At 39.9% G+C, this 12,849-nt stretch overlaps 1 protein-coding gene across 19 annotated transcripts in view; it reads right to left on the bottom strand.

The window, feature by feature from the left end:
• Window positions 1–12,849, bottom strand: part of TENM2 (teneurin transmembrane protein 2) — a 782,612-nt gene that overhangs the window by 131,718 nt on the left and 638,045 nt on the right. For all 19 annotated transcript variants that reach the window (XM_081845776.1, XM_081845777.1, XM_081845770.1 and 16 more), the window contains one exon: window positions 4,076–4,281. In XM_081845776.1, coding sequence (XP_081701902.1) covers window positions 4,076–4,281 — 206 coding nt within the window. The remainder of the gene's footprint in view (window positions 1–4,075; window positions 4,282–12,849) is intronic.

The following is a 12,849-nucleotide window of genomic DNA, read 5'->3' as shown; positions in this document are numbered from 1 at the left end:
AACACCCTTGGAAAAACAAAGTTTATTGCTCTTTGGAAGGTTTGCTCACTGAGGGTCAACACAGAACAGTGTAGCAATAAAAGCTGACATTTCTCACTGGCAACATGCTGCTCTGCTTGGATTGTGTTGGCAGACTCTTCTGCCTCCCCTGCGTCTGATACTGATTCTATCTCAGACAGCAGGCAGGCTCAGCAGTTGGTAGGATCGAAGAGGAACAGCACACTGAGGAGCTAAAATGGTTTGAAGTGGCTGTAGCTGCAGGGACCTGGTCTCATTCCACAACTAGAAGTGCAACACTATTGTTAAACAGATACGCCATTCAAGTTGATCCACTGAAAATGCCTGTTTAATTTATGTATACAACAGAGCCCTGTGGAAAGGTAACATGCTTGCAGAGTGTCTTGTATATTTTGTTGTCTCTATTCCATGTTTAGTTGTTCATCAGAGCAGTTTACTCAAACAAAAAGGGAAAACCTCAGCTTTCATGACACTAGTAATAAATTAAATAATACCGGTAATAAATAAAGTTTTGGACCAATCAATACTTGCAGAACCTGACCTGTAATCTTACTTAAGTTACCTCTTAACAACATTACACTGTCATGTGAGCAGTTTGCTGAGTACGAAGAAAATTCCTTTAATGTATCCTATGATAACTGGCAATGTTTTGAATTTCTATATGGTTCTTTACAGAGAAGTATTATGATGATACTACAAAATGGGGGGTGGGGAAGAAGGGAAGAGCTGACTTTGTCATTTGAGGTGCTGCACAAATTATAGCTAACTAATTAAATCAAAGAATATTTTACTGTTAGAGCAAACCAAAAATCCTAGGTCTGATTCTGCTTTACCACTTGGTCACTTGGCTCATTGCTTTGCATTTTTCAGCTCTATTGATCTGATATAGTGCACTATTATAATGAATTGTTTTTACCAAATGTTCTTGCTGAAAATGTCACATTCTCCCTAAAGCCATGTATAGACAGATAAAAGTGTAAGATGGGGGCCACTTAATGAAAGACAGTGACAGCATTTCTGCTAATCAGGAAGAAACGCTGCAGAATCTACCCATGCAGCAAAGAGGTCTTTGAAAATGTTGAGCACTGACCGTTCTAGACATCTCAAAAGAACTATATTTCTTAGGAAAGAATGGATCTGTAAACATAAAGAGCCACCGTATAGAAACAAAAATGTTAAGAGTTATTGTAAAGCAGTTATGGAACCTGTGGCCCTTCAGGTGTTCTTGGACTACAGCTCCCATCATCCTTGAGCATTGCCTATGCTGGCTTAGGCTGATAAGAAGCTAAGTCTAACAAATTTAGCCTGGATAGCTCAGTTGGTGCTGATAACCAAAGGCTGCAGGTTCGATCCCCGTATGGGACAGCTGCATATTCCTGCATTGCAGGAGGTTGGACTAGATGATCCTCATGGTCCCCTCCAACTCCATGATTCTATCTGATCCCAACATCTGGAGCACCACAGATCTCCCTACTACTGTTATAACAAACCTAGCTCCTGTAAACCAATAAAAGGCCCCTTCCTATGCTTTGTGCAAGATTTGTATTTTTTTAAAAAAATAACTCCGAATTGTTATAACAATTCAAAGTAAGGCTGGATAGGATGGGTTGACATCCCACTTCTTTTTCAAACTAAAATATAGCCATGCCACTTCCTTTCAGGTGAACATCAGGCTGAACTGTTCTACTTCCTTTTTTCCTCCCACTTCTAAACCATCCAGCTGCCTCACCTCCCCCCTCCCCAACATCAGGCATAGGCTTGTTACAAAGAATTTTTCTCTTCACCAGCCTTTTATTTGCAATCTTGTCTATCCTGCTCCTCACAGAGAAGCTGTTGATATAACAGAAGGAAATGCAATTGGATGCAGTGCTTCCTTGGTTTTGAGGTGAAGTTGTCCTTGATGCTCCTATGAAGTGCTGAGTGTTGCATCTTGGAATTATTCAGTTTTGCATTTTCCCCACTTCTTGGAATGTATGCCTTCATGCTGCATTTAATGGGTTCTGTTGTTATTTGTGTTTTTGAAGCGTCAAATGCTAATTACAAAAGAATACAATGAGTGAAGCATATTCAGGCAAGGCAAGTTCCTAAGAAGTAGTTTGAACCTTCAAAGAAGAAGCAAAAGAAGTTTTCCCACGGAGATACTGCAAGTCCCATGCAACAACAAAAGTAAAAAAGGAAGAGCATTGTGATCTCTCTTCTTTTGCTGTGTTCTTTGAATCTCTGAAGTGTCTCTAAAGGGTAAGTATTATCTAGAGCTTTCTCTTAGTCAACGGATTCCTTCCCTTTCACTACCCTCCCTTTTTCTCCCTTGCTATTTCTACTCCCTGTACCATCATGCAAATGTTCACAGGAAAATTACCTCAGGGCACCTCATACTGTTTCTTTCTATAATGACAAATAAACAATTTTTAACTTTTTAGTGTGGTTACCTTGTAAGAAAGTTTAGCAAAACTTACTATAAAAACTCTTTCTCACCAACATATCCTACGGACGTCTCACCAACATATCCCACAGTCTAAAATGCACTGGGAAATGTCAGTTTGGAATTCAGCACAAACTTGCCACCCGGACCTTAGCAACTCAGCCGCTAATGACACTCAGCTGAATAATATTGTACCTACAACTTACCACTAAACATTATTATAGGAACTCTCACTCCTCCTGACAGCCCCTTCACTTGCGGGGGGCGGGGGGAGGCAAAATGTTTAGCAAATATTTTATAATTTGCCACATGATAGAAACCAATTTGCCTGAGATAGCACTGCATTCTTTTATGTTAAGCTCACAAGCATTGCAAGCCAGCATTTATGGAATTTTGCTGTCCCTCTGAAACACTACTCCCTATCCACAGAATTGCAAAACATATTCTGAACAAGTATACAGCTCCATCAGTTTGACTGACTAAACTAGGCTCTTGGAATATTTGCTAAACAGTAATACAGAGAAGTTTCAATCTCATTGGAGCTCTCAGACAGGATCTGAGTCTTTATAGTCTCAGGTTAATCATGTACCTAATTTTCTGATTATTGACTTGTTCCCACAAAGGATTCAACTTGCTTTGGCATATCAGCACTCATCAGTGATGAACTGTCAAGTGAAGTTTTATGCTCTTTTCACAGATCACATTTTTAAACTGAAGGAACATGGTGTTTTCAATTTTAACTTTAGGGCAACATCCAATGTCAAATTCAGATTATTTCTATTAATCTAGTGAGATGTAAAGGGGGGGGGGAGAGCTTTTATTGCTGCTTTCATTTTGATATGGAACAGGCTGACTGTTTGTTTCTAGAATCACATTAAGCAATCGATGGATCCTGCTCAGTTGAGTTACCCTATTGTCAAGCTTTATAGCTGTGCAGAAAGTTAGTGCATAATTTTTGGTTATTGAAATAGATGAATATTGTTAACTCAAGCCAGGATAAAAGAAGAATTGAAGCTTTTGTCTGGGGAATGCTTGAGCTGTAGGCTCCTGCAGGTAAAAAGCTCACTCAGGAGAAAGCTTAAGCCAAGATTTGTGGATTTAAAAACTTATTCAAGACAACAATAAAGTAAAATCCCAGGATAGAATGTGCCTTATGGATCTGCTGTGTTTGAGCTATGTTAAGGAGATGGAACTGAATTTTCACCTGGTAATTCTCTCTTTAAACTAAGAACATCCAAAATGATGAAAATGTAGAAGAGCTGCATCCATACAAATGCTACTACAAATTAACACACAGCAAAGCAACCTCGGACACAGATAATATTCCATATGTTCTGCAGAAGCTAACTTTGACAAGAAATGTTATGGGAAATGCAAATTTTTTGCAGAAAACAGCAGTTCTGTACATTCTCTTTCTTCTCCATTCACAGCAAAGTCTAGTAATACAAAACAACTTGGTGGGTACTGCTGAATTTCCTCACTCCTACAAGTAGCAGCCAATAAGGTGAAGTGGAGGCAGGGAAACTCACAAAATTCTTTCAGAAACTCTGTATCTCCAGATCCTAGAACATAATCCCACCGAAGAATTAAAATAATCACTAACACTTCCCCCCATGAAACATCTTCATACAATACCTGGACATGTGAAGGTGGCAGTCCTCTTCTTATGTATACAGCAAAAAGGGCATCCTTCCCTAACGAGATATTGAATTTCAGGAATTGTGGCTGTGTGATATGGATTTGTGACCGCCAGAATACTCCTTGTGGTACTTCCTGAGTGACCCTCCGTCCGACCTCTGCCTCCCCGCTATCTATGCTGTTGTTTCTAGAGGCCCAAGGTCCTGGAAGACAAGAGCCAATAAAAGCAGATGAAAGTCAGATTCAAATAGCTATATATTTAGCAGTCTCATTTAAGATGAAACTGTGTGGCAATCTTAGACGTCAAAGCAAAACTTAATTGACAAGACTAATTTATCAACCCATTTCTTTAAAAAAAGTAGTGAAAATACACTGCTTTCAATAGAGTTATTTCAGTGTAAGTGTGAGAATCTGCTTCTTAGAAAGCTATAAACTTGCTCCCTGGGGCTTCTGAAATCTTGCATACAGCTTCCTCTCCCATTTTTAATTCCATGATTGCTCTTTACTGATCAAACATAATAAGAGCAGAGAGGCAGCTAAGCACATTAAAAGCTCCTTGCAGCCTTTTCAACATCCTAATGTGAATGGGATATAAAAATAAATCCACATGGGAAAGTAAGGCAGTAATTTCAAAAGGGAAAGGAAGGGGGTAATTTCAATGTAAATTCACTGATTGAGGAATTTTATTCATCATATGTCAAATACCAAGCAAGTTCGTAAACAATCAAACTATTAAAAAAAGTAAAACCCAAGTCCATTAATTTTAGATTTGCTTCTGCTAAATATAAGATTAGAATGAAACCAAATGTATTGTTTTCCAAAGGCTCGTGTTGCTTGAAACTTGACCAGCTGAAAAATAAAATTATCTCTCCAATATAGTTAAAAACCCCTTGCTGATTCTTGACAAACAACAACTTTCTGGACAAGCAACTTTGGACTGCACCTGGGAAAACTGTGAGATTTTGGATGAAGAGTGGCAGAAAAATATTTTTAAATAAAATAAATAAGAGCATCGCCCATTCTTTGTCTTTTCAGCAACATAAGGTAGGTCGAGCTTCATGATTTTGTCTGCATAATTTTGTCGCCTTTAGAGTGGATTTTTTTGTTCATTATTGGTGTGTGGTAGTATAACCATGAGGACATAAGAATTGCCTTGCTGGATCATTTCATTTCATGCAGAACCATCTTTGACATGACAACCAGGTGCTCCAAAGCAGCTCACAAACATGGCACAAAGGCAACAATCATCCCAATATTTGTCTAATGATTTAAAGAACCTTGACTAAAAGTCACATCTTTCAACAATTAATTCCATAAGTTAGCAGAACAAATATTGTGTATATTGGAGCTTCTGCAATTCAATTTAATTCAGTGACTTGGGCAGTTGTATAGCTTACAGTATTATCAGGTAGTGTCAGTGCCTTATTATAATGTTTAGCTAGTTCACCAGCTATGGCATTCCTGGTCACTGCTGGCCACAGAGATCCATCTTCTGGTAATCTCCCGTTTGGATTATGAAACTCTGTAACACTTTCAACATGGAATTCCCTTGAATATGGTTCACAAACTACGGTTAGTGCAGAATGTTACTGCCAGATTGTTAAGTAGATCAGCTTATTTTATTTACTTTGATTCTATGAGATCTGTACTAACTATGTATATGTTACACGATCCAATTCAAAGTGTTGCTTAAAAAACTGGAGCTCAGGAACACCTCTCCCAATACAGAGTTGCACAGGTGTTAAGATTTTCAGAGGCAATGATGAGGGACTGGATAGAAACCTTAATTAAAATAAAATGAAAGTATTTCAAGATTGTGAATCTTATTTCAGTTTCAGCTATCCAGCTGCTTTAAAGTATGTGATAAAATGGAAGCTTTTTTCTACCCTTCTAATATTTATAGAAGTTTATATTACTATATGTTTCTAATTCAGATTGTTAAATCTGATATGTTGACATGATCACAAATATGGTTTAGATAAATTTGCACCCATATAAGAACACACATCTAGGATATAGTTACCCCTCTGGAAGTGAATCAGTTTGCCAAAATCTGTCGTAATTTTTGCCAAATATTATCTGTGAGAGACAGCACTTTCAACAAGGGCATAACAATGTGGCAGGGAAGTGTGTATAATCCAAGTAAGTACCAAAACATATCCTCTGCATCCATTGTCTTTAAATGTAATTACCACTGCAACAAGTTTTCAATTTTAAATTCCAAATTGCCTGTGCTCTTGAGGCTTACACTTGCATGTAATGAAAAGCCATTTAAACATATTCTGTTGCCAATGTCTTTACATGGTAAGAGAATGCTTTGACTGAACATTGTTAATCTTTGAATAACAGTTTTTAATAAGCTGTGTCTTTTTTGAATTTTCTAGGTTAATGGGTCTTCAACAATATCCGAGGACAAAGAAAAGGCAAAGAGAAACACAAGAGCATGTTGGCTACAAATGGAACAAATGGGATTAATGTAATATCAAGCAACATGCCTATGTGGGTATGCCTGAGCAACTCATCATCCTCAAGAGGTATCAAGTGAAGATTCATAATGGAACAATGATCCTTTCTACAAGCACTGTCTTTCATCTGAAGATCTGTAAGTACCTTGCACACATTGAGGAACCAAGCAACACAACCAGGTATTGGCATCCTCATAATAAAAAGAGAAATACCAACTATCAAGAGCATGGCAATGTACTAAGGGTAGCACATCAGTCAGTGGCAGTGATGGATAGAAAGGCTAGAATATAAAAGGTGTAATTTGCATCTATCACTTAAGAACATAAGAAGTGCCATGTATTTGCAAATTGATGCAGATTTCATCATTCAATTAAGACAACAAAGCTTTTCCTAATATTGTAACTTCCATGCTTGGACTATAGACCCAAGGTTACCCAAGCAATGAGTCAAATAACGAAAACATAACAGCTTTACTATTTGTTCAAAAACAACACAGAATCTTATGTTAATGTAAGAACTAAAAGCTTAAGGCATAATTTAAGGTGCCATACAATTCTGTTATTTGGAGCAGTATGGGGAGAATATAATCCACTGAGGAAGTTTCCATGGGTTAAAAACATGTCCAGATTTTAACTTTTAAATAAAATAATACCTTCTTGTGGATTGACACACCTCTATTGTGGGCAACAGATCACATTATCTGCTCCTGAACCTGGTAAGAGGACCATGATATACCAGTATGCACATAATATTCAGCAGTAAGTCAACAAACATCTGCCCAACAGTTTCCCTTTCTCTGCTAAGCTTTGTTGATCTCTGCTTCCAAGATGACAATGGACTCTAGTTGGCTTAAGCCAAAGTGATGCTTCCCCACAAAAGCCTAAGTCAACCCTACATGATTGCTTGAAGGGTTGCTGTAAGATCACAGCAGTGGGCTGGGCTAAGAGAGCAGCAAAACACCACTGCCAAGCCATTGGCAATGCTTTGGAAACTGAGCCCAAGTATGACCCCATGGATACCTTCCGATGGGTAGGACAAGAAGACAGAACTTCTGATTCTTTGTTCTACCAGCTTATTGTGAAACAAGAGCTAGCAAAATGAATATATAACATTGTCTTATAAACCAAACCACTCTACCCTAACTTTTCCCATTTGTAGTGAGGGAGCCCATTGAAGATGCCTATCACCACTTTCACCACTCAAGTCACCCACACATGGGTATAGTTTTTGAACAGGGTTTATCCACATGAACCATAGAGTTGGAAGGGACCTTGAGTGTCATCTAGTCCAATCCCCTGCAATGCATGAATCCTGCCCACAGTGTCCCTGGGTGGGCTCGAACCACCAACCTGGTTAACAGCCATATGAACTGACCCGTTGCATCACAGAGATTCCAAGTTCTATGCAAGTAAGCCAAACCGGCTCGCTTGACTGTGCAATTTGATCCTACAAACGTTAAATTGTATATGAACAGATTCCATTCAAATACTATACCAGTGGAGGGACAGCCTTACACCTATGGACACTGTCACAGTGCAAAGACAGGAAGATGTTTTTAAAATAACTTGTTTCTCTTTTTTGTCCACTGTATGCCCTTCCATATTATCAATTATTGGCTGTATGTTTCATTAAGATATGTTTTCTCTTTAATTGAGGCATACTGGCACATTAAAGATATGATAAGCAAATGGCATTGTAGTAACTGAAAAATGTCCCCTGTACTGAAATGGTGGAGAATACATATATCATGTGCCTTCAGCATACTTGCGTAGTAAGGAGTATTTGCAGAATTAATTAACTTTGTTTTCAATTTCCTTATCTGAATATTTCATAAGCATGAACCAAACTGCAGTGAAGTTAATAAGAAGCTCTCTGAAAAACTTAGCTTTGGGCTCTAGAACAGCTAACTCCTTCTGCAAAAGTAACAGGTGTTTTAAAGTGGAAGGCTACATAGCAGAAGTCGAAGGCTGTGATGGAAAGACCACTGTAGTAGCCTCATACTTGCATATTTCATACTTCTTGTTACTGCAGTGGATAGGCTATTTAATACAGATCTTTGAAGATGTACTTTAGGAATAATGGACTAAATTGGTTAGCTACATGAGTTATCATCCTTTTTTCATGGTGATGTTAAACAAATCAATTTTACATCACAGTCAAATGTTATAATTCTATGGAATTGTGGATATTTAGGCAGTGCACAACTCAGGAACAAATTTCAAATATTTCAATCAATTAAAAGGAAATACAATTAAAAATAGTAGAGTCTCCTACAAGCATTAGAGGCAAATAAGTTTTGAACAGTTTTGTCTCCTTAGACTTAGTTCAGGGGTCAGCAAGGTTTATCTTGCCTGGGCCTATTGGCCCCGTGGGGATCCCTCCATGGGTTGGATTGTGCACTTGTGTGAGTGTGCACGCTTGCGATTTCCAACATCTGCGCATGCGCAGGGGCGATTTTCGGCACCGTGGAAGCAAGTCCCTGCGTCGTGCTGTGCCAGTTTAGCACAGCGTGCGAGCGTGCAACTCAGTTCGGGGGTGGCTCGTGGGCCGGTCAAATGACCTCCGCAGGCCGCTTCCGGCCCATGGGTCTTAGGTTGCTGACCCCTGACTTAGTTCATCTAAAACTGAAATGATAAAAAGATGCTGCAAGGTAGGTTATAGAAATGAAGCCCCTACAAGAGTACCTGTAAAATTTAACAAAAGTTACAAAGTACGCCTGCATAAATCTGCTTTAGAAATTATTCTGCACCACATATTTTTATCTGTAGCAAATAAAACTGAATACTGAGTATTTTGTAAGACATCACACTTCATTCCCATTAATTCTATAGGCAGTGCAACTAGCCCAGGGATCATTTGAACTCTTAGAAGGGCTCAGAAGACTTGTATTTCATTGTCTATTAACACAGTTCATGCCATATATGATACAGTTTTGAGCTGTCAATAAATTCTGCTAATAGCACTTGCTTATAGTTCTGCTGAGTCTACATTCTCCTGTAGTAACTACTGCTTTACTTCCTAGAACTAAAAAAGTGCCTATCTCTCACCAAAGCTGCAATGTCAACTTACTTGCTCTAAATGAACACTAACAGTTTTTTGAAATGTAGAAGAAAAGAACACATTTCAGATGGTCAAAATACTAAAATAAACATACATGGGGGGAAGGCTGCTCCCATGACGTGTGTGTGTGTGTGTGTGTGTGTGAGAGAGAGAGAGAGAGAGAGAGAGAGTTCAATAGTGTGTGATTAGATAGGCAGAAAGAGTACTAACAGCTCAGACCTAGGCATAAAACAGTAAACGAAACATATGAGGTTTTTTATGGTGGGGCTAGGCTACATACCGAGGCCCTATTAATTCGTGGATCCAGTAAATGTTAAAATCTAAGCAAGGATTCAAATTCCTGGAATAGGGTGTTAATGCTGTGAACCCCTCCATCGTATATATGTGTAAATCTACCATATATCATAAAGGCGCCTGGAACCCCTTGAATTTCACACCACTTGGAGATTGGAATGGTGTATAACACATAAATACAACCAGGCTGCAATGTTGCCATTTAATAAACTCATATCCAGTCTGATCTACTTTGTTTCTAGAACTAAAGCACTGCAAATCTTATGCACGTGTGAGTGTATATATATATATATATATATATATATATATATATATATATATATACACACATACAGAGTAACAAATTTTGCACTAAAGACACTCCAGTGGTCCTAGATAGCTTAAACAAATGTATTTATTTCCAGCATTGATCCATTTTGTTTTCATGGTCTACAGCAGCGGTTTTCAATCAGTGTGCCATGGCACCCTGGAGTGCCTTGAATGATGGTCAGGGGTGCCACGGGCAACACTGGCCTCTGTTTCTCTTTCCTTCCCTCCCTTCCTCTGATGCCTTCTTGTGTCTCTGCCTTCCAAAATCTTGCAGCAGTACTGGCTACAAGTTCCTCAGGTGCCTCTGGGGTTAGCCAGGGAGAGCTGGTTGCCAAGAGCTGAGGCAGCATTGGAATAAGTAAGCAAGTGGGCGAGGGACCCTACGCCAGCCAGTCCACCAGCCTTTGCTGTTGGGAATGGACAGACAGGATCCAGGGCCCCGCTGGACAGTGTGAGGAGTCACTTCTCTTTTTGGGGGGGGGGGCAGCTCAGAGGACTCCCAAGGAGAGAGGAGAGGAGGTTGAGGAAACACTCCACAAGGGTGTTCGAAAAGGGTGAGAAGCTGCCAGCTTGGCAGGCAAGGGGTGACATAACTGGGCTTCTGAGCCCCACAGGGGTGCCGCAGAAAGAATGCAGTTGGTCAAGGAAGACGTGGACACAAAAATGTTGAAAAACTCTGGTCTACAGGAATGCTTGCATCCTCCATTTTCACCCACTGTTTGTCAATCTGTTCATTTACATGTGCATATTTCAGGGGGCTAATGCAAACCATCAGTAACATTCTGATGTAGCATAAGCTAGAAGAAACCATGGAGAAAATCTAAAAAAAAGAAGAGGTGAGCCTTTAGCTAAACTATAATACTCTAGAATAGAATAACAGTGGCAGAATTTAAAAATGCTGCAAGCTGGTGTCTTGGAGTTTGCTTATCTCAGGTCTCATAGCTGCTAAAAATACTTTGCAGTTTTTTCTCTTTTATCACAAGTCTATATGAAAGGAAGTTTTAAATGCTTATTTCTTCTTTTTACCCAGGGAAGTCATTTTGATCTGTAAATCAAATATGTATTTAGCCACCTGTAAATATAAGATTGATCTCCTTTCTCCATTATTTATTTTTAGATGGGTGTTATTTACCCAGTTCAAATTATTGTTTTGTCATGTGCACTGCAGAGTGGAGCTCAGTACTCCTCAAGCATGCCCGAGTGGGGGGAAAAATCTGAGGCCAAAGGTATCCATTTTTATTCTCCCTTCAAAAGGATATTCTGAAAATGACACAGCATGGACAATAGCAGCATAAGCTGCATCTCAGACAGACAAATTGACTCATAACATTATTGAATGTGCCCAGGATAGCACATTTTGTTTCTCAGAACTGAGCTCATATTAACCAATATCAAGGAAGTTTGGAAGATTTAAGACCCAGCCACAGTGAAGCTGTGGTGGTGCTGGATTAAACTGGGCCACAACTCTACTGAGCATGTATCCATGTGATCAACGAGCCCACCAGCTGATTGACAAGCTGTCATTCAACCACTGTTGAGGTCTGCCACAGTGTGAACAGCTTCCAGTGGACCTCATCCAGTCACTAGTAGGGGGTGCTGTGGCTCACCAGCCCTGAAGCTGAGCTTCTGGAAAGCACCACCCTCCAACGTCCCTTAAGGGGATTCCATGCTGGGTTGGGGTGAGGTGCCCCTCCCATGCTCCTCCCTACTAAGGATCCACTCCAAAGTTGTGAAGATTGCTTTCAGGAAGGAAAAAACCCACAGGACCCAGCCAATCCACCTGTGGTCAAAATCCCCCCAAGCCCTGAAGCCAGCGACTAACTGTTGTCCATAGGAAGGCACTCATCTGCACCACCAAGAACAGCTCTGGCTCTGTCCAGTGTATTTTGACAATCTTTAAGAAACTGTGGCATGTTGAGCAAACACCCCATGGATGAATAAATGTTTGCTCAATATGCCACAGCTTCTTAAAGATTGTCAAAATACACTGGACAGAGTCAGAGCTGTTCTTGGTGGTGCCATAGGTGAGTTCAGCTGCCTTGGTCTTATTTATGCCCACATGTCATTCAGAGAAGATGTGTTGAGTTAAGGTTCACACAATGTTTAGCCAGGCAGACAAGACATCATCCTAAAATGATATACTTCCTTCTCTAGATTTTCCTTCTGTTGACCATCCACAATCAGCTGAGCAGGGAGAGTATCTTCTTCCAACCTCCACTTCAGGAAACCCTCATTCTTTTCCATAGACAAACTGGCAGGAAATGGGGTGGAAATGTGCTCCTGACACTGCCTACCCTGTGGGGCAGCTCCTTTTATTGTGCTGCGCGTCTGATGGAACAGTTTCAGGCCCATCCCACTGTTCTTATTTTTGACAGAAACCTCTGGGGTAAGCACAGTGCATTTGACACTGCATGGGAAGGTCACAACCAGAAATTCTTGTCTGGTACCCCATGTAGTTAGTCACCCATGTTGTGACTAAAGGTTTGACAAATCACTATATCATGGGTTCACTTCAACATTATCAGAAAGGTGACAAGTGTGATGTACAGTATCTCAGAGTACAAATGCTAAGGATGAAGGATTATCAAAGCCTTTGGCGTCCTTAACTCCTTCAGGAGGAAGGGTGGGATATAAATTCAATA

The sequence above is a fragment of the Podarcis erhardii genome (assembly GCF_964252035.2).
Source record: "Podarcis erhardii genome assembly, chromosome: 2".
Taxonomy (NCBI): domain Eukaryota; kingdom Metazoa; phylum Chordata; class Lepidosauria; order Squamata; family Lacertidae; genus Podarcis; species Podarcis erhardii.
The sequence above is the reverse complement of the archived record's forward strand: the minus strand, read 5'-3'. Positions and strand labels throughout refer to the sequence as shown.